Genomic DNA, 26554 nt, shown 5'->3' with positions numbered 1-26554 from the left:
AAATAACTTTTTGAGAATTGTTTTTAATTTTTAGGTTTCCTAACTTTATGTCCCTTGCTTTGATAAGGAATTTGTGCTTTCAGCCTTTCCTTTTACATTTGAACTATTAACCTACCGAGCTACACTAAACCACAACCAATAAGTCTCACTTCTTTGTTTTGTGGGTTGTTTGGTGTGTGTGCAGTTGCAAGGAAGGAATTCCCTCTAGGGAAGCATTTTATTTTGAAGCATTTATCTGAGCAAAGGATGTTGACGTCAACGTCACGTGATAAGTAATGACTTCGGATAAATGACTATAAAAACACAAAAGGTTTACACCCTGCTGCGTTAATATTTGTCACACACTAATAGTCGATTTTTATTCACGATAAGTGTAAAATGTTGTAATCTGTCTCCCTTGCGCTGATTGAAATATAGTTTCATGGGGGAAACCGGAAATGCTCCCTACATGTAAACAAACGATGACGTAAGTGAAAACGCCCCATAATGCATCTCGTCGTTCTGGCAGCCAAGCTGCAGAAGAAGAAACGAGAACAGCTGGAGCTGCTAATGCTAACAATAGCTACCAAATACAATTTTCATTTTTTTTTCTCTGACTAAAATAGCTTCAAGCGGAATTTCTATTGGTTTTAATGACATTAATATAAATCCTTGAACACATGTCGCGGTGATATTGACCTGTGGCTTCGGTTGGTTTGTGGCTCACGTCTGTAAACAGAGGCTGTGACGCTTTTTTTTTTAGACAATAAGACTGAACACAATGAGCTCCGAGGAAACGGCTGCATCGACCAAAGCCATCCCGGAAGACGATGGCATGACCTGGTGGTACCGATGGCTCTGTAAGATAGCCGGGGTGTTAGGAGGAATATGTGAGTAGATATTCAAATACATTTGTTTAACAACTTTAAATTTTTTAATTTATTTATTTGTTTTTAGAAAAACAAAAAAAGAAGATCGCTTGTCTTTATTTACATTGTTTCTGATGTACAAGTTTTGTTTTCAACTAGATTATTCTGATTCATTTTTTATTGTCCTGGAGATTCAGAATTGTGGGTATAATTTAGTGCAAAAGGAATACGGTAAATAAATACAAAGTAAAATAAATTAAAAAAAACATGATTTTACACTCTTTATTTATTATTTCCCACCATTGTTGTTTATTTGTCATTTGTAAAAAGTGACTTTTATGATCACACAGGAAGTTATATATTATTATTATTATTATTATTATTATTATTATTATTATTATTATACATTTGGCTGACCCCTTCAAAACAACTTACTTTGGAATGTACTGTTACTAGACCTGGGCAATATATCGAGTTCTAAGATATGTCGAGATTTATATTTTTGGTGTTATAGAAAATTACAATATCGCCTGTAACAATATATTTTTATTTTATATTTCTTTTATTATTTTGTATTAAACACTCATTTTAGGAGTCTTTTCTTTCTCTAATTCTCAGAATATGTAAAGCAAAGTTTGATCGATTTCTTGGTGCATTCTAACCCAGACCTTCTCCTAAACAAGCCACACTACAGAACTCACTCACACGTGCTGTCCCTGATAGGAGAAAAAGCAAAAAGTGACATATTGTACAGCTTTTTATTAATAAATGTGTCTGTGTGGCATTTTAAATCAGTTAATTTAACCCAGAATTGTCTTTCTGTTAAGACTTTATTGAGTTAAAAATATAGTGATTTATATCGTATATTGCTATTTTGGTTTATATTGCCTCGCCCTAACTGTCACAACTTTAAATCCCAACTATTGGTTTTTTCAGCAGTTTAAACCTGCACTCCTTTGCCTGTATCTGCTTTGGCTGCGAGAAAGCTGCTAATTTGTCTTCACATAATGTATTTACTCAAAATATTAAACTTTCTAATTTTTCTGCTTTTTAAAGTTAAAAAAAAAAAGTACAATACCAATTAAAAAGCACCAAAGTATTCCTTTTTGTGATGGGAGAAGTCACCTGTGGTTGGCTGATTAGATATTCACGTTTACGGTTTACTTACAAGTTTATATCAAACAGGAATAGAGCTATGAATTTAAAAGTAAAAAAATGAGTACATTTGTTTGGAAACCTTGTAAGAATTTGTACAAAAGTAGTTCCTAATGGTAAGCTTTTGTATGGTAAACAGAAGGTTGGTCACACCGTATCATATTTATTTGAAACAGGTTATGGTTACAGGATGTCTTTGCCTTTAAATAGAGAAAGGCAGGCCACACCTTGATTGATCACCAATCCATCGCACACCTGATACGTGAACGCTGTAAAGTTGTTGATTAACCTCACGTAAACAGAACCACTTTGGATGTAGAAGTGCATTTCCACACAATAATTTAAACTGAATTTATCTGCATTAAAGTCACATGTCTTTGTCCAGCCGTAATCCTTTCACCGTGACACCAGAGTCCCTGTGTGTCCCTGTATCACATTAACTTGTGCATATTCAATGACTCACTCCTGTATTATTAACCAGGCAGAATAAAGCCTTATATTGTTTTTTTGTGACTGTCTTTCTTGACTTTAAACAAGTGATTTCCAACCTTTTTTCGGGTCCTGACCCCATTTTTATATCACAAATTTCTGACAACTTTCTTTCTCTAAAATTATTTATATTATTATAACATATTTGTTATACTGTGTTACAAATACAGTAGTTGTAAATATTAGTGCACAAAATGACAATATGCGCAAGCTCAGATATTTTTAAACTGCTTTTTTTTTTTTTTTTTAACTAGAATTATATTTGAGAAAGTGAAAGTATAGAATATAGTTGTTTGAGATTGTGTGTGGTGTTTTAATTTAAATAAAGAATAATAATTATTTAAGCTCTTTTAGCTTTCTGCCTCTTCCTATTTCTGTAATATTATGTATTGTTTTTTTGTTTTTTTAATTTAGCAAAATACCATAGATGAATAAATATAAATAAATAAATAAAATTCCAAAATAATATTTTAATTAATATTTTATTCTATTTTATTATTACTAGACATTTCAGGCAAACCCCATTTTATTTCCAATCGATGACCCCAAGGTTGAAAACCCCTGCTTTAAACCTTAATGGAATCATCTTTTTTTCCTTGCACCTGCACACTTTTCATATCCTCACCTGCATTACATATCAAATTTTAAGTGTGATTGATTATTGAGAACAAAACTCTATAATTGTTTTTTTTTTCCTCTCTTCATTCCATTGGATCTAACATACTCCATTTCTGCTGAAACCGCTTTATATCCTGCAATGCTAGGAGTTTAAATTGTGTGATAATTAAAAAAAAAAGAAAAAGAAGAAGAGTTTATTATCTGTGGATCTGTCAAAATTTCCCCCGTGTAATGCGCTGAGTTGGCGTCCTCTCATCAGCAGCTTATGAACACTGCACTAGAGGCTTTGCTAGTGTATAATAACTGCAGGTTTGAGTTAATGAGCTCGCAGCACAGCTCATATTGCACTGTCCACATCTCTCATACAGTGAGTGTAATGCTGGTGTTATTGGTTGCAGATATAAGACATAAAAAGGGTAGAATGAAAACTTTCCACGATAAATGGGGGACGTTTTACAACATTGATGACGTATATTTTTATTGTTTAATTTTAAATGTTTCTTTGTTTTCTTTCTTCTTATCATCACCAGTTCTCTATAAGGAAGGGAAAACATAAGCTTTATTAAAAGGGAAAGACATAAAAAGAGAGGGCAGTGTTACACCCTGGTAATGGGGAAAGGAACAGGGAAGAGGGAGTTAGGGTGAGACATTAGAAGGAGTGATAGACAAGTATAATGTGTTGCTGATGACTTTTATTTAAATAAATCCACATTACACATCTCCCATTAAAGACATACAGTATATTTTTTATCAGGTAAATCCATAGTGTATATCTCATAGAAGATCTTTTGCTCAAAAAACACTTATTTTGCATTAGTTTATGGCAGTAGTTCTCAACCTTTTCAGCCCGCAACCCCCAAAATAAAGGTGCCAGAGACCGGGGACCCCTACTGTACCTGAAGATTTAAAGAATTAAAGATGTAAATCCTTGTATTATCTGAAATAAAAATGGGTTAAAAGTGACCAAAAATGGTGTAAAAGGTGGCGATTTTAAAGTTGCAAATTAGAGTGACCAAAAACAGACAGAAAAAAGGTTAAAAGTGTCAATATTGGCTTAAAAGTGGCAGAAATGGGGGGGAACAGTGGTTGGGGTGATGTAAATTAAAAAGTAGGAACAATTAGTTTAAACTAGCAAATAATGGGCACGTCATGAATGTGGTTAAATTGTCAAAAATAATCATGAAATATGGTGAAAAAAAGGTTGAAAGTGACAATAATGGATCAACTTATGCAACATTAGGTGGAAAAATGGTGGAAATGTCAAAAATGCCTTGAAAGTGGAAAAATGTGCAGAAAAGGCATTGGAATTTAATGTAGAAGTTTCCGAAATGGGAAGAATTTAGCAAAAATGCATTAAAAGGAGCAAATATATGGCAAGAAAAAGTGATGAAAATAGGTTCAAATCTGGCAAGTTTGGTGTAGCTGCAGAAAAAGGATAAAAATAAGCAAAAATTGGCACAAATTGTTCAAAAAAATAATATTAGTTTCTTGAAGGTATTTTTATTAATTGAGATGAAAGCTCTGGGTTGAATCTTTTTCTTTTTTTTTCCCATTATGACAGCGTGCAGGTGGTCAGAATGTAATGGCTCATGGGTACCAAAGGTATCCGTTAGCACATTAACTCTAATAACAAGGTTTTTTTCTTTTTGTTTTGATTCCTGCAGCATGTGCCGTGGCAGGAATCTGGAACTGTGTCACTGTGAATCCTTTAAACATCGCTGCAGGAGTGTGGATGGTGTAAGTCCAGCTTTTTCATAGGATTTAATGATTTATTTTAAATACAAAACAGTTCAGGAAAATTATTTGATCAAATTGTATTTAATTAGTTTATTTAAAGATACTTTTTAGTAACTTTTTTGGATTTAGCTACTGCATTTAGAGTAACTGACTGTCTTCTGTCCTCTCCAGGTTGAGCGCCTTTGTGCTGTTTCTCTGTGAAGTCCCGTTCTGTTGTCAGTTCATAGAGTTTGCTAACGCAGTCGCAGCACGTGCAGACAAACTCAGGCCCTGGCAGAAGGCCCTCTTCTACTGTGGGTGAGAACAACTCTACATCCATCCTAAATATCACCTAAAAACTATTGTGTATGCCTCATGAATCAAAAATTATTGGAGACTGTAAATAATTAATCTTGATTAATCTAAATTAATCGCCTAACAATATTTGACACGAGGAGCAACATTTTCCAATTTAAATGGATTTTAATATATGAAAATAATAAATGACCTTAAACAACAAAATAGTTTTTATTATTTTCATCACTGAGTGCTAACAATGTTTAATATGAATAAAGAATATTCTGATTGCATTGTTCTCAAAGCACAAACTTAAATTTAACTAAGCTATTTTCATGCTTTGGATTTTTTTTATAAACTTTCTAAAAACAAATGTGTTTTTCTGTATTAAAACAAAAAAACACTTAGTACAGAACATTCTAGAGAAGTGGAAAGTGAACAGTGGAAAACAGTTTGAATATTGTGTCCAGACTGGATTGGAGACACTGTCTGCTCGGACTAGGACCGCTGTCCATGCTAGCTGCTACATGTTTAGCATTAGGTTCTAGCTGCTACATGTTTAGTATTAAGGTGCTAGCTGCTCCATGTTTAGCATTAGGTTCTAGCTGCTACATGTTTAGTATTAAGGTGCTAGCTGCTCCATGTTTAACATTGAGGTGCTAGCTGCTACATGTTTAGCACTGAGGTGCTAGCTGTTACATGTTTAGCATTGAGGTGGTAGCTGCTACATATTTAGCAATGAGATGGTAGCTGTTATATGTTTAGCATTGAGGTGCTAGCTGCTACATGTTTAGCATTGAGGTGCTAGCTGCTACATGTTTAGCATTGAGGTGGTAGCTGCTACATATTTAGCAATGAGGTGGTAGCTGCTACATGTTTAGCATTGAGGTGCTGGCTGTTACATTTAGGTGCTAGCGGAGGCTAGGAGAGCATTTTTTTGCACAATTTGCATACGACTGGGCATTTGTTTTCCATCCGGTGTATTTGAACTCAAATTAACGCCCACGAATCCGAGTAACGACTTCTCAGTTCTCCTGTTTTTTGTGTTGGGGTCTGTGCATCAGTAATATGGGTATACGGGGAACTCTTGCAATGAGAAAGGTTCCACGCTGTTTCAAGTGCACGAAAAAAGTGGGTTATTTTTTTGTAATTAATTAATCGCAAATAACACGTTAAAGTCCCAGCCCTAGTTTTTACTTAATTTTAATATCACAGGGAATACCGGGAATAAACTAGAACAAAAATGGTGTCAAATGAATCAATGCCCTCCTCATCTGGCGAAGAGGCACAAAAAAATACTGTAAAAAATAAAATAAAAACACTTCTTATGTGGGACTCCACATCCCACAATGCAATGCGGGAACATGTCTACAAACAGCATGTTTATGGTGAGATGAAAACAAACTTTCAAGTAGCAATTCTGATCCTTTTCCTTTGTTTTTGGTATAAATGATCAGCAGTAGCTGCTGTAATAATAAGATAACGTTCTTAAAAGTCTGAGTAAAGGATTTATTTATTGTGATTAAATAATGGTTTTTGAATAGTAAAGTAATCGTTCATGAATAGCATGTGACTGTCTTCTGTTTTTTTTTTTCCCAGGATCGCATTGTTTCCCATCTTCTTGAGTTTCTCCATCACCACGTTGTTTGGAAACGCCATCGCATTCGCCACAGGAGTTCTGTACGGCCTTGCATCTTTAGGCAAAAAGTAAGAAGTTTTCCTCTCATTTTTTTTAGGATTCAGAAAAAATCTTCTGTCATAATAGTTACATTTTTCTTTATCTTCCTCTAATAATATGTGTCCTTTATTATTATTAACATATTTATTTATGTTTGTACATTCTAACTATCCTTAATAAGTTCTTGGTTTATGTAAAATAACTCAGTGTTGTAACAATGCTTTCTCCTCCCACTTTGTGTTTCTTTCGGCCTTAACACCGTATTACCACTTTTCCCTGGCATCCTTGTCTTCTTCTTCCTACGCCTCTCTCAGGGGAGACGCAGTGACGTACGCCCGACTGCAGCATGACAAACAGGGAGATGAAGAGAGGATGATGGGAACAACCAACGGCGCTCCAGAGTGAGGAAACGTGGCCACGCCTCCTCTCCTCCTTGGCTCCTCCTCCTCCCGTCCTACTTTTCCCTTTATGAGCCTTTCTGACACTACAGAACATTTGTATGTATGGGTGTGTTTTATTTCCTGTAACTGCTGCATTTTGTGTGTTGTGTTGACCTGCTCGCGTGGAAACAAACTGACGTTGGATTGAGAAAATGTATTGAAATTGTTAAAAAGGGAAGTTTTCTTTTTTGTTGTGACCCCTGGTTACTTTAACTCTAATTATTTCCTTTGGTTCTCGCACTTTTTTGCTTTTAGGGGAGGCTGATATCATTACTGAGCCAAACCTGTGAGAAATCACAGTTTATTCCCTCAACTTAAAACCTAAACTTCAGCCTTAATTTACCCATAATGTGAAACGTCTCCATGTCCAACAAACTGTGCAGTTTGCACGTATTAAAGGTTTGTCCTCTGTGTCTTTGTAACCCCCCCAAAGCCTTTCAGAAAGTCTGGTTTTTAGTCTTTAAAAATAAAAGAACAAATGTACATAATTAGTCGGACCTTTAAGCTGCGATTCAGAGTTGTGACTAAGTATTTAAAGATAAAATGTTTTCTATGGCCCTGGTTTGGCATTGGGACCTAAACTCACACCAAAAACCAGGAAAATGTTCAAAATGTTTCATTTCTTATGTAAAAGATAAACAGTGTGCAAAATTTTAAAAGTATAATTCTTGATGACATTTATAATAAATGCAAAATATGTAGCAGCTTTCTTAGAGGGTGGAAATTCCCTTTTTTTCCAATTTGTTTTAAAAATAAAAAAAACAACAAAACCGTAAAGGACTGCTTTTAGTCAATAATGGAAATGATCTTCTTATTAAAATAAAGCAAATTACACCCAAATTTTTGAAATAAATGGCTAAAATAATTAAAGATGTAAATAAAATGTACTTTCTGTGATTGGAAATGAAAATTTAGAGAAATATTACAGATAAAAAGAAGAAACACTAAACAAAGAAAAGAAAGAAAGGAAAAAAGAAAATTTACAGAATTAAATAAAAGATTTAAATAAGGATTAAATACAAGTCCACACACAAAGTAAAAATATACATTATCATTATTAATAATAATAATAATAATAATATTCAAAAATATATAAAATACTACAAATAGTCATAGTCAGCACCCTTCAAAATAAAAGCACAATACATAAACTCCCGCAATCCATTTTAGGGTCCCAAACCTAAGGCTTATAATCACTTTAATAGGCAAATTTTTAAACCAGTGTCTAAATAACAGCAAAGACAAAGTTGGAACCCTGATTGGTCCGTGTGGACTTCGACCCCGATCTACTGTTTGGTCTTAATAAATTATTAGTGATGAATGTAGCACGGATTAAAACAATAAAATAACTGCCAGTATTTATTAATGTTTGCTTTACATTGGACCTTCAAATACCAATTTAACTTTTTTTTTTTTGTCCACTCATTGATTATCGATTTGATTTCAACAAAAATCCAAAACAAACACATGTTAATGATATTTGATGTGTTATTGGAGGACACAACCTGTTGCAAAGGGATATTTTTACCGTGGGAGAATGTATCAGTTTTACCCAAAGAGAAAAACTTCTTACCTTTTATTTAATTTGAGTATTTTCTTATATTTCTTACTTTTTTTATTCGTCTGTAGCTCAAAGCGAGGCATTCGTGCACTAAACTGCTCGACTCGCGGTAAAATGACATTTTGTGAACTTTCTGGTGTTTTATTTATCCAGAAACTACCGGTAGATTTTGTATCTGTTTGTTTGTTACTGAATAATACGTCCATATTGTGTCCTGACATGTTTGCTCCACTACAAACTTCAGTGAAATGAGAAGTGTCTTAAATCAGGAGCAGTTAATCTGTATCACATGGTTTGCTTTTGTCGCTAAAATGAACTTTGCTTTTTCTCATCCTGCTTTTTTTCCTGAATTTATCACTCACTCACTGGTCAATGTTATGAACATATCACCAGCATCTCTAAGCTAATTCTATTATTATTTAATCAGAAATCTGTCTCAAAATGAATCCTCAGTATTTGAAACAAACAAATACATTTTTTTTTAGTATTTCAGTCACAAACATTGAAAAACTCCAAAGTGATAAATGATCAGCTTCCACAGACATTGTTTTGCTGTGTTGGAAAATGAGTCAAAATGTGTGTTGTGAATTAAAACAAACTTGGTACTACTGCTGCTGCTGCTGCGTTTGTTTGTTTGGTCGGGATGTTGGTGGAAGGGCCTCAATTTTTAAAAAAACATTTGATTTGAATGATTGTTTATTCCGAGTTAAATGTACATTCCATATACACAAGACTCTTTTCAAATTAACATACTTTCATATATACATAAACTCAAAAAACTTAAATTAAAAACTCATTCCCACTCCTGTAATTGACATAATTCATATCAGTGGTTGCTTCCTTTCACAAAATAGTTTACATGCAAGAAACATACATGCATGTACACATAATTATGTATACACATATAAATATACAAAAAGATGTTACCAACAATGGTAAGTACTTTAGTTGATCACAATCCATTGTCAAGTTCTTATATGTAACAGTTTACATGTATATATACTGTATATGTATATTCCTGTGATTCTTATACTAAGAACACCTACATTGTTCACCCAGATACAGCCTTTACCTTTATAGTATATATATATATAATTTTTTAGTCACAAAAATCACCGCTATTGTTATAGTTCTGCGTCTTCAAGCACAACAATCTTTTTATCACTATTATTGCCTTTTAAAATGAAAATTACATTTTGTGATATAAGATGTGATTTCTAAAGAAACAACCGCAGATCTCTTAATAGTCACACAAAATGTTATTATAAACCGATTAAGTCACAATTATGCAATGAAATAACTATTTCATTCAGATAAATAATAGTCATTTTTAATGATTAACCACTAGAGGGCATCAGCACTGCTTCATTTTCTGGACTAGGCCAGAGATGTCCAACTCATTTTTGTCCAGGGACAAAATATGGAGCAGTTTGATCTCAAGTGGGCATCAGATTTAAGTTTGTACTTTCACATAAAAAGGACATGTACACTCGGTAAGGTACCTATACTGTATATGTTCAAAAAATGCATAGTACTAAGGTATATTTCTGACAATCCAAACTACTAGGGGTGGGATGATATGCAAAGTTCACGATACGGTACATGACACAATATTTTAGGAAGGTGCGAGGGGAAGACCCCCACAAAAAAAAAAAAAAAAAAGTAGTTTACTGAGTCAAGGACACATCAAGGAGATAAACAGACGCCTCTGAGGAAGACTGGCAGTTGACTGTTGAAACGTGTCTGGAGATCATAGTCAATTTCCTGAATAAATGAAACCTTAACATATTATTAAAAAAAGAAGACAAAAAGAACTTGTCAGGAATTATTATGCGGAAGTCAAGGACACATCAAAGCGATCAGCAGATGCCTCTGAAGAAGACTGGCAGTCGAAACATGTCAGGAGAAAATAAGTACATTTCCTGAAAAAGTTGTCTTAAAAAGTAAAACCTAACATATTTTTTCAAAAAGAGGACAAAAGTAACATGCTGGAATTACTACGCGGAAGCCAAGGACACATCAAAGTGATCAGCAGATGCCTCTGAAGAAGACTGGCAGTTGACAGTTGAAACATGTCAGGAGAAAATAAGTGCATTTCCTGAAAAACAGTTGTCTTAAAAAGCAAAACCTCAGCATATTATTCAAAAAGAGGACAAAAGTAACTTGCTGGAATTATTACGCGAAAGTCAAGGACACAACAAAGCAATAAGCAGACGCCTCTGAGGAAGACTGGCAGTTGACAGTCAAAACATGTCAGGAGATCAAATTCAATTTCTTGAAAAACTATTGTCTGAATAAATAAAACCTTAACATATTATATTTCTGATATTTTCATCTTCATTCATGTATTTCTGCAGCAGGAAACCAAACCAGTGAGTGAATGAGACTCTGGTCTGTTACTGGTTTATTTGAACTCCCAGTTCTCAGGTTGCGTCATTCTTTGGAACTTGTCTCCAATGAGGATCCGCTTTGTGCTTTAGGGAGGGAGGGGGGAGGAGTGAGGGGGGGGGGTGGTTTGTGTTTCCACCAACAGGACAGAATACAACCCCAGTGGAGGACAGACAACAACATCACCTACGGACAGACAACAACATCACCTACGGACACTAAACCAACCACTTGTGTTTTTTCCACTCCGGGTTTCCGTCAACAAACAGACTGGTTTAAAGCTGTGGATTCTGCTCACATGATGGGATTCGTCGCTCGTGGGAAATCCCTCGTGAATTCCCTCGGCGCGCGCGCATGGAGGAGCCTGTAGCGCGTGTCTGGGTGGTCGGTGTGTGTGTGTGTGCGTGTCCTCGTCCTCGTGCTGGTGTCCGTGATGCCGGTGAGGAACCGGTACAACCTGGTGGATGATGTGGGAGACTCGAGGCTTCCTCTGCACAACGAGGAGGCGTATCAGCACGGGATCCGGTTCCAAGCCAAGGTGACTCACCTTACACCTTACACCTTACACCCCACCACACCTTACACCTTACACCACATCCTACACCTTACCCTACACCCTACACCTTACACCCTACACCCATCACTGTACACCCCTACACTTCACCCTACACCTCTACACCACACCCTACATCCTACACCTTACACCACACCCTACATCCTACACCTTACACCCATCACTGTACACCCCTACACTTCACCCTACACCCCTACACCACACCCTACATCCTACACCTTACACCACACCCTACATCCTACACCTTACACCCTACACCCTACACCCCTACACTACACCCTACACCCATCACTCTATACCCTACACCCCTACACTACACCCTACACCCATCACTCTACACCCTACACCCATTACTCTACAACCTACACCCATCACCCTACACCCGTCACTGTACACCCCTACACTTCACCCTACACCCATCACTCTACAACCTACACCCATCACTGTACACCCCTACACTTCACCCTACACCCCTACACCCATCACTCTACACCCTACACCCATCACTGTACACCCCTACACTTCACCCTACACCCCTACACCCATCACTCTACAACCTACACCCATCATTCTACACCCTACACCCCAAACCCTACAACTACACCCTACACCCATCACTCGACACCCTACACCAGGTGTAGGGTGATGGGTGTAGGTCATTTGGCAAGAGTGGACCTTGACCCCCACCCCAATGAATGAATAAAAATAAAGTTGTTGTTTTTTTTCCAAGTCTATACACAGTGTGTACATATTATTATTTATTTTAAATATCAAGACAAAACAATGCAATTCTGCGACACAACAAACCATTGGGAAAAAAAACCCAACCTATTTTAAAACTTAGAATAGTACACTATAATACAACATAACACTTACAGGTAAAGTGCAAATGTCTTGAGGGAACAATAACAAAAATTGTGCAAAATCCAAAAGTATTGCCAAACAGTGCAATCAAAAGTTAAGATTATAATATCAAAGTTTCAGTACATGGACATTTCTACTTTACAGTAACACAAATCTTAAAACTAAAGAACACAATGTGCAAACAACACAATATAATTATATAGAAAAGAACAAAATTAAATTAAATTAAAACAAAATAAATATGAATACGGGCAGAAGATTAGCAGGTATTTTTAATATTAATATTCAATTAAGAGAAAACATGTACAGTGATTGTAAAGGGTGTTTTTCACTTTTATTAAACCTTTTTAAATTATCATTAAAAAATATATATACTTCTTAATACTTAATATTTTCTAATACTTTATTATTCCATTTGGATTGCACAATATTCCTTAAAGGCAGTTTGCTATTTCTGGGTGTGTTTCAGGTTATTTTCAAAGTCATTGAATTATTAATTCTCTGGGAAACAAAGAGAGACAGTTTTTCATTTATGGAAAAGCCTGTTTTTAATCCAGATCCAACCAATAGTTATTTTTATTCTGACTGATTTTCTTTGTTCTTGTTATTTTCCAAATCTTTTTTTTTTTTTTAATTATAGACAGTGTTATTTTAATTACGTATTTTATTTTACTTTATTTGTTTAAAAAACAGGCTATTTCAGAAAACTGGATTTATAGTTTTAGTTTATCAACAAATTCTGTGAGTTTTAGTTACAAACAATGCAAGTTAATCTACAAAACCATTCACTTTTATTTGCAATCATAAATATATAAGGAAATATATTCATCTTTTAAAAAAAACAAAAAAAAACCTAAATGTGTCATTTAGCATTACAATAAAACAGCAAAAAGCTTGTAATAATAATAATAATAATATATAATAAAAAAAAGACTTGAAATAGCCTGTTTTTAAAAAAAAGGTTATTTCAGAAAACTAAATTTAAAGTTTCAGTTTTCCAACAAATTGTGTGAAAACAATTAGAAACCATGCAAGTTAAACTACTTTGTGCCATTTCACAACAACAAAAAGCCTTCACTTTTATTCACAATCATACATATATAAGAAAATATATTTATCTCATTAAAAATTTGTAAAAGTGAATGTGTCATTTAGCATTACATTAAAACAGTGAAAAGCTTGTCATTTAAATAGATTAAAAAAATAATTAAAATGCAGAGTTACTTCACATAATCTATGTATTATTCACAACTACTGAATATATAGTAGTTGTTTCTAAAATTATTTGTTTAGTAGTTTTTTTTGTTGTTGTTTTTTTAAGTTAGCTAATTCTGTAATTTACATTATAGATGAGTGTAAATGATCTGTTGATTACAGTTTATTGTGAAAGGATAAATGCTTAAATTAGCAATAAAAAATGTGTTGAGTTGTTTTTTTTTTGTTTTTTTAATCTCACAAAGCCAATTTATTCATAATATTCTCAGACAGGAAGTTGTAGCCATTAACAGGAAGTAGCAGCCAAAGGAATAAGATGAACGCTTGAATTACACACTGGAGAGATTACGGTTTTCATTAAAGAACCTAGAATGAAATGTTTACATTACTGTACATTAAGCTTTTGAAAAAAATGCTGTTATATAATTGGAAAATACCACTGTTTACTAATAGAGTAAAGCTAGTGTTTCCACACACAACCCAAACTGAAAATACCAAACGTTTGTGGCGGGAAAAAAGCTTTATTGGCCCTGATACTAAGGGTTAATATAAGTGAGTGTTTCTGGTCCAAAGTTTACTTGTAAAATGTGTTGTGGTTATTGAACAATCCTGCTTATATCAACATGTTACCAAGATAAATGAAGTGGCTTTTTTGTGCCCACATTTTATGAAATGATTGTATTTAGATAATTGCACATGGAAGAGTTATGGAAATAGAAAATAAACCTAGCATAGATAGAGAAATACAGAAAAGGACTGTGTCAGTAACTAATTCAGAGGCTCTGATTTTTAGTTTAGAAAAAGAAAAAATTTTCCTGAATTCCATATCAGTTTCTCCTTTGTGCATCATTTCTGCATCACTTTACCAACTTCTGTCCTGGATTTACTTGCAGCCACCAGAGCACCAGCTGTGCACTGTTTAAGGGAGAGTAAAGGTGCCTTAGGAGAGCTCTTCTTCTCTGCTTCATCGAATGTCGACTACAAAACCGCAGAGTTGGAACTGTCGCCCCCTGCGGTCACAGACTTTAACATGAAAACATGCAAAAAAAATTAAGTGAAAAATAAAAATTGTATTTTATATCTCTCAAAGACAATAATATAAAAAGTGTCCTATGAACAGTGACACTATCCTCTTTCAGTAAATAAAAGAGGTTCACATCAACATCTTTAACATTTCCTGATTATTTAGAGCAACCAAAAGCAGCGTAAGTTGTTATTTTGACTGAAAAAGCTGCTAAATGAACTAAAAATCAGGCTGAATGTTTCACTCCAATAGAAAACAATGGGATGTTTACAGGCAGTGGGGCCTTGTGACATCATCAATCACATGATTTCAAGATGGCGGAACACAGATTTTAGGTCAAACTTGTAAAAACAGTGGAGGATCCCTTTAATGCAGTTAATTGAGTTAACTATTTTAATTGCACTGAATGCATACGCTGAAATTCTAATGCTACACATTTGAAAAATTGCACGTCAGTTATTTATTCTTTTTAAACATATCTGCGAGGGTTGCATCTGTGTAATAGAGCTATTTTAATTTCAGGACGTGAACACCGTCATATTGCGTTATATTTTGCACATAAATTGATATTTCTCTCTTACTGCCCACCCGTTTTCTGTGAAAAATTGCTTGTCACGAATATTGTCACGAAACAAGCACGTGAGGGTATATTCCCTGCTGGAGTGAAGTTTTCACTTGATTATGTTTGAAATAAATAAATACAAACAACATAGCCATGTTTCGTTACGTGGAGTGAATTTCTGTCTCTATTTTTTTGTAAGTTTTTTATCGCAATCGCAGAAAATCGGAGGCCCTACTAAATCATAAATTTGAGTTTGTCTCAAGCAAAGAGATAAGAATAAGAAATCTGCGTAAGTCTGTTTTTATTTTATTCACATTTTTATGATCTGTGTGCGTGTGTGTGTGTGTTCACTACAGTATGTGGGAAGTCTTGATGTGCCCAGACCAAACAGTCGGATGGAGATTGTTGCAGCCATGAGAAGAATCAGGGTAAGAAACACACACACACACACACACACACACACACACACACACACACACACGCACACACACACGTCCATAGTGACCTTGTGTTTCTGATAAAGGACAGATGGTTAGTTGGTTTTGCATCAACTCTTGTAGTTTGCATTGTAAATCTGATGCATTCACTGACCGTAGGAGAAAAGGGACTTTGCATGTTTTGCAGCCATGCTGGGCACAAACATATCAAAGCAACATGCACCAGGTGACCACAGTAGATTTCATATAAAGTGACTTTTTATTAGACATGGGGCTTTTATGTCTGCGTAAAAAGCAGGTCATGGCTGAATATTTCTCAAATGGTCTTAGTTGTAGTTACAAGGCTGATGGGTTCCATTTCATTATTTTCAATAAATAAATGGCTCACGCAATTCAGTCTTAAAAAAATTCAGAATTGTTTACCAATTGTTCAGTAATTATTAAACAGGTACACTGTACATTTTTATTTTGATTGGATTAATCCTTTTTGAGATATGGCTGTTTTAGTGAGGGGTGTGTGTGTTGATTTTCGTGCAATTTTTGCACTTTCTTCCATTTTCAGTTTCCAATATCTCAGGAACTACAACACATAGGAAACTGAAATTTGGTATAATAACACAGCTCCACCTATTCTCTCAGAATATACAAAAAGATCTGCTATACATCTTATCTGGTGGACATGCCAGCCCCTCAAAAATCGTTAAAAGTTTGTCAGAGTTTGGGTCTGGAACATGTTTGTGCCTTCAGTAAACAACTTAGCATATGTCTCATCTCCCTGTAATTTGTTCAGCTTAGAGCTATGAACATAGGCTGTTCACATCACTAATGATTAGTCACATATATGCATTGGTTGTTGGGTGACATACTCTTGAAATCCGGAAAAATACTTATTTTTTTGTTTTTTTACTATTTTCATTGGTCCATAACTGCATGTGGGAATGTAAGAAAAATGTGATGTCTGTTTTAATTTATGGTATAAATATTACTCTTTGTTGGGATATACTGTAAAACAACTTTTCTATTTGTGACTTCTTCATTTTTATTTTATTTTTGAACATGCATCAGGAAAAAACAAATTTTTTAAAACATTATTATAATAAACAAATTTCTCATGTTCTAAATTTTATCTTCTTTGATGTGTTTTTCCTTCAAAATACATTATTATACAGTATATCCCTCATCATTATCATAATAGTAAATGCATCAGGCCCAAACATGTTTGAATTTGAAACCCCGACAAACCTTTTTCCAATTTTGAGGAGCTGGCATGTCCACCAGATAGGATGTATAGCAGATGTTTTTATATATTCTGAGAGAGTAGGTGGAGCTGTATTAATATACCAAATTTCAGTTTCCTAGGTGATATAGTACCTGAGATATTGGAAGCTGAAATTGGAAGAAAAACAGGTCAATACCCCACTTAATAAATTGGCCATATCTGAAAAACTCATCATACAATCAAACTAATAATTTATAGTTTGCCTATTGAATAATGACGGAACAATTGGTAAAAAAAAATATCAGAATTCTTTCAGACCAAAGTGCGTGGGATATCTTGTAAATATGTTGAAATGACCCTGATTTGTTTCCCCATCTTTCTGCTGAAATCTCCTTTCTCCTTCTTTCCCGTCACTAGATCTAGTGTCAGGTCAATGAATATCTCAGTAATCTGTGGCTTTTCCGTTATAAAGCTATCAGGCTCTTCCTCCTCAGCCTGAACTGAGAAGGTTAGCGGTTTCATGGAGTTACTAATGCTAACACAAGCAGACCAGGCAGCCTCTGTGATCTAAGTGTGACTCAGAAGAAACAAGACAAGGCTTTTAGCTGAGAGTGAATATTCAGGAGAGAACTGTGACATTTCCAAAGCCGGTGTCTGTATTTAGACTCTGAATGAATGAAATGCAGGTTTTTCCTAACGCAGGGGTGTCATATCTTAAGTGGGCTTGGTTGGGAATCCAACATATTCAACATTAGTGCTACTTTGCATCCCCATGTATAAAAAATATAAAAGTATGTCGTGAATAAGGCACCGATAATATCCAAGCAATAGGTGAAATTTGGGCAAATTTTGTCAAAGAATTTTGAGATCGAGCGGGATTTTGGAAAAAATTAAAAATAAAATTAAAAAATGTCTTCCATGGTGTTGGAGAAGTGTGGGGAAAACTGAAAACCTCAGCAAATATTATAGTTTTATTGAATTTTACGATAAACTTTATGAAATTCCACTTGAAATATTTGTGAAGTTCTACTTCCAAACTGGGTTGGGTTTAATTATAATTGGAATCGTGTAATTGATCATCAATTACAATTATGGCGTAATTGTAACTGCCCAATTGTCATTTTTAAAATCTGTTGCTGTTGTAATCATAATTAAATAGTAATTGAGTTCAGATAATTGACTTTGTAATTGTAATTGCCATGAAAATTCTTTAAAAATTGTTAATTATAATTTAACGCAACAGTTATATGTACATTTCTACACATATGTAGGTAATAATCATTAAAATATTAGGTTATTTATGTCAGTCTCAGTAATTGTGATTAATTGTAATTGAGAATCTAATTGTAAATGACTCTGAGCATAAAAAATAATTTTAATTTAATTGTAATTGGAAAAAAAATGCTGGTCACTGTATTCATAATTTAATTGTAATTGAACATGGGTAATTGAAAACATAGTAATTGTAAATGAAAAATGTAATTGACCCCAACCCTGCTTCCAAATAAAACTGTTGAAATGTTGAGTTTTTTTTAAGTGTATTATTTTGCATAAATGCCAATATTCATGTTTGGATATGATACAATCAATTGAAAAGTTACATTTTTTAAAATTTTGCCAGAATTCCTGAGCTTACGTTCATGTGGAAATTTGCCAGATATTTTAGGCCCCTTGAGGGTTCAATTCCTTCTATCTTTGGAGACGACGAACAGAGCACTTCGGTAAGCTGTAAATAACGCTAAAAAGTGTGATGATAAGACGTCACTGTCATTGTTTTGTTAGCATTAGCAGTTGCACCGTCTTCAGACTTCAATTGTTAGCGCTGTGTGCTCATTTTAGATCCTTGATGATATCGTCTACATGATTTAATTTAAGTCTAAAGTTTTCATTAGTCATTTCATTTTGCCGTTTTTGTCTTTGAAAAGACTGTATTAAAATGCATTTTGTGACGTTAGCTTGGCGCTAGCGTTAGCTCGGTGCTTGTGTTCGCTCACTTGTTAAGGTTCTGCAGGTTCATCATCTTCATTTTCATCTCGCTACGCTAGGTCCGACTCTGGCTGGAACATGTAAGGCTGGATGGACAAGTCTTCCGTTGTTGACATAATGTGTGAATAAACTTTTTCTGCGCCGCTACATAGCCATATCTCTTCTATCAAACTACAAAAATGGCCGAACAGGGTGGAGTTGAACCAAGTGTCACCTCTGCAACATGGAGAGGGGGCGGAGTATGAAGTGTCTCATTTGCATCTAAAGAGACCGCACCAAAACGAGTTGCTCTCAGAAGCACATCAGAAAAGGGGGAGAAAAGGGGTGGAGCTATAATAATGAGGAATTCAGACCCAAGCGTTGCAGTTCTGCTTTATATAGACCACAACTGTATGATTTATATGTAAAAAGGAAGGATTTTAAAGCATGATATGTCCCCTTTAAAGGGGCTGTTCTTACTTTATGCACAGGGACTCTTATTTCCTGCAAAGATGCATTTAATTGCTACACTAAAAATTGGATTTCCTGCCAAAATTGAAAACCAGCATGTTTGCATGTGTTTTGGATGACATTTGATAAAACAACACAAGTCATTACATCATTGTGATGCCATCAATGTTCACTCGTGTCTATTTGAAGCATTTATCCACCAACACTGCCATTATGTTTTACCTTCCCTGTGATCCCCAAAGAAAGCTTTAAATCAATAATAAATAAGTTAATGTATTAGGGATGGGTACTCTATGTGATTGTCTTGTATTGAGAACTTTTTGTTTGTGAATGGCTGGTGAATAAAACATGCCGTGGGTCTTGTGTTGAAAGTATATTTAGAGATAGATGGATGGAAAAAATAGCATCTGGTTTAATATTTCATCATGTACCGAAATAAGTCACCACTAGCAGTGAAGAGATGTTACTATTTATACAGGCAGGGATATTACGCTGACCGTAGAATGACTTATGGATTAGTTTTTATGGTGTCATGTCATCTTTGGAGCTTTGAAGCTAATAAAGCTGATGTTTGCTGTACAGTGGGAACCAGTATTTGGACCAGTTACTGCACTGGCAACCTTCTTCTCTCCCTTCATACTATTGTTTAGTCTAGGGGTTCTCAACCTTGGGGTCGCAAGACACTGGCAGGGGGTCATCAGATGCCTTCAAGAAACTAAGAATATTTCTTTGAACAATTCTATTGAGCCAATTTTTGTATTTTCTTTTACCATTTTTCTGCAGCTACTCCAAACATTCTATATTTTAACCTATTTTCATCACTTTTTTGCTCCTTTTAATGCATTTTTGCTACATTACTCCCGTTTCTGACACTTCTCCATCAAATCTCAATACCTTTTCTGCACATTTTTTCCACTTTCAAGACATTTTCGGCACTTATAAACCCTTTCCACCACTTTTTCCACCAGATGTCACATATGTTGACCCATTATTGTCACTTTTAAAGTTTAACCTCTTTTTACCATATTTCATGCTAGTTTTTGTATGTGTTGAACCACATTCAGGATTTGTCATGTCCATTATTTGCCAGTTTAAAGTAATTGTTCCTACTTTTACAATTACATTACCCACAACCTCCTGCCTTTCTGAGACTTTTAAGCCAATATTGACACTTTGAACCTTTTTTTCCCACTTTAATTTGCAACTTTTAATAAATTTCTGAATTCTTTTTTAAAATCTCTTATAATGAGAGATAGGGATTTTTAGATTTTTGAATATGATGCAGGATCTGGATCCCCTCCAAAATTCAAAACAATTTCTCATTTTCTATATAGTCCAAAATAGTAAAAACTCAATATATTTTGAATATCGATATATTGCCCAGGCCTAGTTGTCATCCTATTGTTTCAGTTTCAATAGTGAAGTCAATGAATTATTTTAGTTTGAGTGAATATTGACCCGTTTATTTACTCCAATACTCGTGTTTATTTATCCAAGGGACTGAGGTTGATTAACCAGCGTGAGATATAAAGTGATGGCAACACCGGAACCACTGGGGACGTCCTTGAATGGAGAACGGGTTCACATGGTGGCTGGCAGAGCTACAGTGGGTAATCTCTTTAGTCTCAGTCCATGTGAGAAAAAGGAGTAAACGTATGAAGTATGTGTGTGTGTGTGTAAACTGATGGTCTCTGTGTCAGCTGGAGAGAACAGAGTGGGACGTGCTACTCTAATCAAGTCTTTATAAACTCTCACACACCTGCCATCCTCCAGGGAGAACGCTTTAAGACACAGTTTAGTGTCCTGCAGATCTTTTCACCGCAGCTTTTTTGTGTGTAGTTCCTCTATTGTGCTCGACTAATCCAACTTTGTTCAGTTTTTTTACCCGTTTAATTCACTTTAATCAGTGGCATGGAAAGTGGATGAACACTTTCTTGTGTGTGTGTGTGTGTGTGTGTGCGTGTGTGCGTGTGCGTGTGTGCGTGTGCGCGCTCATGCCTAAAAGCTTTATAAAAGCAGTGAGAGCTTCTGCATTCTAAAGACCTCCACAATCGATTGAAGGAGGCTGGATGACAAAAGGTGATGTTGATGCACCCGCACGGAAACTTCTGCTGTCATATGGATCACTGCCTCAGAGGAAAAACCTGTGTGTGCATCAGCATTTATTTAGGGTGTAAACACACCATCTACAGTCTGCAAAACAAAGCAAGATTGAGTCCAAACTCCCCTCTGCGTTTGACTAGGACAGGGGTTCTCAACCTTTGGGGTCGCGAGACACTCGCAGGGGGTCGTAAGATGCCTTCAAGAAGCGTAACAATATTTTTGAACAGTTTGAGCCCATTTTTCTGTAACTAAACCAAACTTGCCATATTGTAACCTATTTTCATCACTTCTTTGTGCCATTTTTTTTTCTTTGAATGCATTTTTGCTACATTACTCCCATTTCTGCCACTTCTCCATCAAATTTTCAATGCCTTTTCTGCACATTTTTCCTACTTTTAAACCTTTTCCATCACTTTTTCCACCTTTGTCACATATGTTGATCCATTATTGTCACTTTTAACCTTTTTTCACCACATTTCATGCTATTTTTTACCAATTTAACCACATTGTGGATTTTCCAGTTTAAACCAGTTGTTCCTACTTTTAATTTACATTACCCAACCTCTCACGCCTTGCCCCCTCGTCCCCATTTCTGCCACTTTTAAGCTCATATTGACACTTTTTCTGTCCGTTTTTTTAACCAATTTCTGTGGTTTTTAAAATCCCATTTCACCACCTTTTCCACCATTTTTGACCTATTATTTAACCTCTTTTCACCATATTTCATGCTTATTTTTGCCAATTTAACCACATTCATGTTTTGTCATGCCCATTATTTGCTAGTTTAATCTAATTTTCACACATTTTTAAATTCTTTTACTCACAATTTAATGCAACATTTATCTGTGTTCAACCACCTTCAGCTACAGTGGGGGTCTCTGGAACCTTTATTTTGAAGGGTCGTGAGCTGAAAAGGTTAAGAACCACTGCTCTAGGACTTCAACATTCTCCTTTCCCTGTCCCCTTATTTCCCACATTTCCACCCCCACCCTCCTCCCTCCCCTCCCTCTCCATCCCCTCACTCTCCTCTCCTACTAAAATAGACTGTCTCTATTTAGCCCATCTCTGGCTATCTACTGCTGACAGGAATAGATTTTAGGCTGAGGGCAGGCTCTGCATGCTTCTCTTTGAATTCTGATCGGCACTAATGGGATTTTAAACCTCCCCTTACATGTCCATCAGGATGCTGCTTCCTTCCTCAGGCGCTACAGAGTCAGACATCAACAACTTTCCTCTCCTTTCAGCATCTGTCCCAGGGTCTCTCTGGAACATTTCACTTCCAGTGTCAGCGCTGGATGAGAGATGGAAAATCATGGTTTATTTTTTTCTTCTTTAGTTTACTTCTGATTCCAATATTTCTCAGAATTCTCTCAGAGGTAGAAGTAAGAAAGGACTCATCACACGCGCTTAGATCAATGGTCCCCAACCCACGACGTCACGAAGAACGAAATATAGATATATATGAATTTTACGCCCCCGATGAGACACAAACAGAAGAGTTATTTGGAAAAAAATAAAACGTATTATGCATTTAAATGTATAAACTATTTTTAAAAACCGTAAATCGAATCGCAATATCTGTCAGAAAAATCGCAATTAGGTTTTTTTTGTCAAAATCGTGCAGCCCTAACATACGCAGACCTTCTATTTTTTACGATAATTCAGCAAAGATAAGCTAGTGTGGGACAGGAAGGCATGCACCGACAGAATAAAACATCTGGTTTATTTTCAAAATAAAAAGGTGGATCGTATTTCCATCCATTTTCCAACCCGCTTTAGCACCGATTCATTACCCCTTTAGCGCCGAAAGAATATCTGTAATATTACGTGAATATCTGTAAAAGTCACGTTTTTTTATTAGCTCTGTCTGCTAGCATAGGATCTTTTCTTCACTGCTGGAATAACTGCATGCCAATCGACCACTGGGTTACCAGCGCCCTCTGCTGGTCCAAACAAATATCTGACGTAAATACAATGCAATGACTGTTTTTTTTTTTTTTTTTTAAAGTCCAGTTGTTAAGGCACAAAATACATTTTTAGTTGCACTTTTAGAAAACTAACTATTATGCACTTTTGCATTGTTTACTATAGAACCAGAATTTAAATGAATCGGCTTCTTCTTCATTTGTATTATTCCTTTATTTATTTTATTCAATATTTATTTTTAGTTTAATTGCATTGTTTTGAATAGTTTATCAAAGTAGTCTTTTGACAATGAAAAATAAAAGGAAAATAGTACAGTATTTTCTAAATAAAGGAATATTTTTCAGTCATCATTTCTCTACAGTCCCATTTTGTAAAATAAATTGTGAGAGAATCGTATCGTGAACCCAGTATCGTGAATCGAATCGTGTCGGTAGTTGAGTGAATCGTTACATCCCTAGATATATCGTTTCAAAGGTAGTTCAGCGAAGATTACGATTAAACCTCACACAATTCCATTAAGGAATTTTTCGGCAATTTCCATTATAGTCGTTTTCTCATTTATTTGTGAGTCAAATAGTCATTTGACTGAATTCTTGGGAACGTGGTGCGTGCATTTCACCGCGGAGACGTTCACATGCCCGGCTGTAGTTCATCCGAACTTGTTTATCACAAGTTTTAATATGTGATAACATAAATGCAAATCAGGGACTTTGTGCTTCAATTGTCGTAGAGTTGCAGCTTGAATCTCTAAACTCAAACATGGAAAATACAAACTATGAATACTTGTAGGAACATTTTTGCAATGTTAATCAACAAAGACACACTAAAGCTATTAAAGAAACGAGAGCACAGCTTAACTTGAGGGTTTGCAGATCTGTAGCAAAGTGGAGGCTTTTCATACGGGACGTGTGTTAATGGTTGGGGGGTGGGTGTGGCATATTTAGACAGGCGTGACCTATAATAGTAGCATTGTTTTCACAAAGTATTCATTCTAGCTTAATGGCAGATGTACAAAGACATAGTAGGTGACCTATATGTTTAGTGGATTAGATTTGACCTCAGCTTTGAAAAGAAGTTTCCTTTGTCTCACCAAACCCTGAGAGAATGAAAGTCCTTTTATCAGCCGTATATAGTCTAACAAACAGTCAGCGTTACCACATGAATGCTGGTAACGTTAGCAGTGCATGAACTGTTGGAAATGTTCGAGCATACACTATATGTCTGATGAAATAAATTCAAAATAGACCAAACTATTTTATGAATATTATATATATATATATATATATATATATATATATATATATATATATATATATATATACTAAAAGAAAGGGTTGAAACATTTAAAGTAGAGGTATTGAGAAGAGTTTTTAGCAGTTGTTAAACTGTAAAGTTTTACAAACAAGAAACAATTATAGCTTTGATGGCTTTACAATAGTAAATTAATTGCACTGAAAACTGCAAAAACGTATTTATAGACTATTTAAATGCATTGGGTGCAGATCAATGTTGTAGAACCTCATAATACGAGAGGTTTACTTTTTGTTTATGTCACTTTTGTATTACTGTATAAACCGCAGTAATAATATTGCTTTTAATCAATGAATTAATGCAATAATGCCTTTAAAAAGTATTCATTGATTTTTATGAAAGGTGATTAATTTTTGGGATATTATTGTTACATTAATGAAACTGTGTCTTGTTGTAAAAAAACAGGATTAAGATTTTAAATCTATATATAGAGAGAGTGTAGGAAAATTAATCTGCTATAGCAACATGTTTTACCTGTTTTACGTCTTGGGGAATGCAGAGGTGGGCAACTGTTATGACACTGGGGCCAAAAAATTTCACTATTTAATGCAAGGGCCTCATTATCAACATTCATGTCAGCATTTAGAATAACGACCGAAATTAGCAATAATACAGAAAAACATACGTCTTTTTGTTGTTGATTCATGTGATTTGGTGTCATTTTTTTATTGTTTTGTGCTTGTTTAGCATGTTTTTTTTTATCTGTATTTATGAGTTTTTGTGTGTTTTTGAAGTCATTTTGTGCCATTTATTTTTGTTTTTAGTCATTTTAGGGTTGTTTTTGTGTATTTTTATTGTAATTTTGTGTAATTTTGTAAATTTTTCAGTTATTTTGTATGTTTTTCTGTTATTTTGTGTTTCTTTGCTGCTGTTTCTATAATTTGGTATGTTTGGGGACCGCACAGCATTAGAGCGTGAGCCGCATGTGGCCCCCAGGCTGCCAGTTTAATATTAATAAAAAAATAGAAATCAAACTAAAGGAATTACTTGACAAATATGAAAATCAATGGTTAAACCGTGCTAGCTCTTAGCTTTGTTGTAGAAAAAGGCACAGCTGGTCTTTGCGCACATGAATAGACGGACAGGTGGGGGAGTGTTACCCCACGTCTCTACTGCTAGCATCTTGTCGCACGCATACACAAACACACGCAGCTGTGCCTGAGGCGATGCCACACACCAACACAACACAATTACACAAGCCAAAAAAATCCAAAACAAACCCTGACCACAGGAAAAACCCTCCACGAGTGACATGGATTCCAAGACATTCCTCTGGGATGGTTGTGTTTTTCCAGAAAGACCTCTCACACACACACACACACACACACACACACACACACACACACACACTCTAATGCATGTGCAGTAGGGAGCTGAGATGTCATTGTTCCATTACAGACAACTGTTTGAAGTGCTTATGTAAAGCCCTATTATCTTCTGTGGACCAAAAGCCGAGAGAGATCAAAGCTTTTCAGTTACTACATCATCTTATAGTTAACAGATCAAAGCATTCGTCCAAAACTGTCACTAATCATTCAAAGTTCAGCATCTGCAAACCAATATCAAACATTTACTGTAAAAGAACTGAAATGTTCCCTCTTCACTCAGTTTATTACGCGTTACTGTAATCTCATGCTTGTGAGTCACAGATTTAGTCCCAAGCATCGACAGTTGCAGTGGGTGTGGCTGTGTC

General features: G+C 35.3%; 2 protein-coding genes across 4 annotated transcripts in view; both read left to right on the top strand.

Annotated features, from left to right (window-relative positions):
• The first annotated feature begins 478 nt into the window (after window positions 1-478).
• On the top strand, window positions 479-7778 carry cacfd1 (calcium channel flower domain containing 1). Its single transcript, XM_028462988.1, has 5 exons — window positions 479-869; window positions 4775-4847; window positions 5019-5144; window positions 6723-6830; window positions 7116-7778. The coding sequence occupies exons 1-5, from the start codon at window positions 761-763 to the stop codon at window positions 7204-7206; spliced, it is 507 nt and encodes a 168-aa protein (XP_028318789.1). The 5' UTR covers window positions 479-760; the 3' UTR covers window positions 7207-7778.
• Window positions 7779-11321: 3543 nt separating this feature from the next.
• The window catches only part of LOC114473636 (carboxyl-terminal PDZ ligand of neuronal nitric oxide synthase protein), a 92343-nt gene continuing 77110 nt past the window's right edge, over window positions 11322-26554 (top strand). For all 3 annotated transcript variants that reach the window (XR_003675278.1, XR_003675279.1, XM_028463393.1), the window contains exons 1-2: window positions 11322-11728; window positions 15786-15857. Coding sequence is in view for 1 of the 3 variants with exons in the window: in XM_028463393.1 (XP_028319194.1) it covers window positions 11624-11728; window positions 15786-15857 (177 nt within the window). In the remaining 2 variants the exon portion in view is untranslated. The remainder of the gene's footprint in view (window positions 11729-15785; window positions 15858-26554) is intronic.

The sequence above is a fragment of the Gouania willdenowi genome, chromosome 12, assembly GCF_900634775.1.
Source record: "Gouania willdenowi chromosome 12, fGouWil2.1, whole genome shotgun sequence".
Classification (NCBI taxonomy): Eukaryota; Metazoa; Chordata; class Actinopteri; order Blenniiformes; family Gobiesocidae; genus Gouania; species Gouania willdenowi.
The sequence above is the reverse complement of the archived record's forward strand: the minus strand, read 5'-3'. Positions and strand labels throughout refer to the sequence as shown.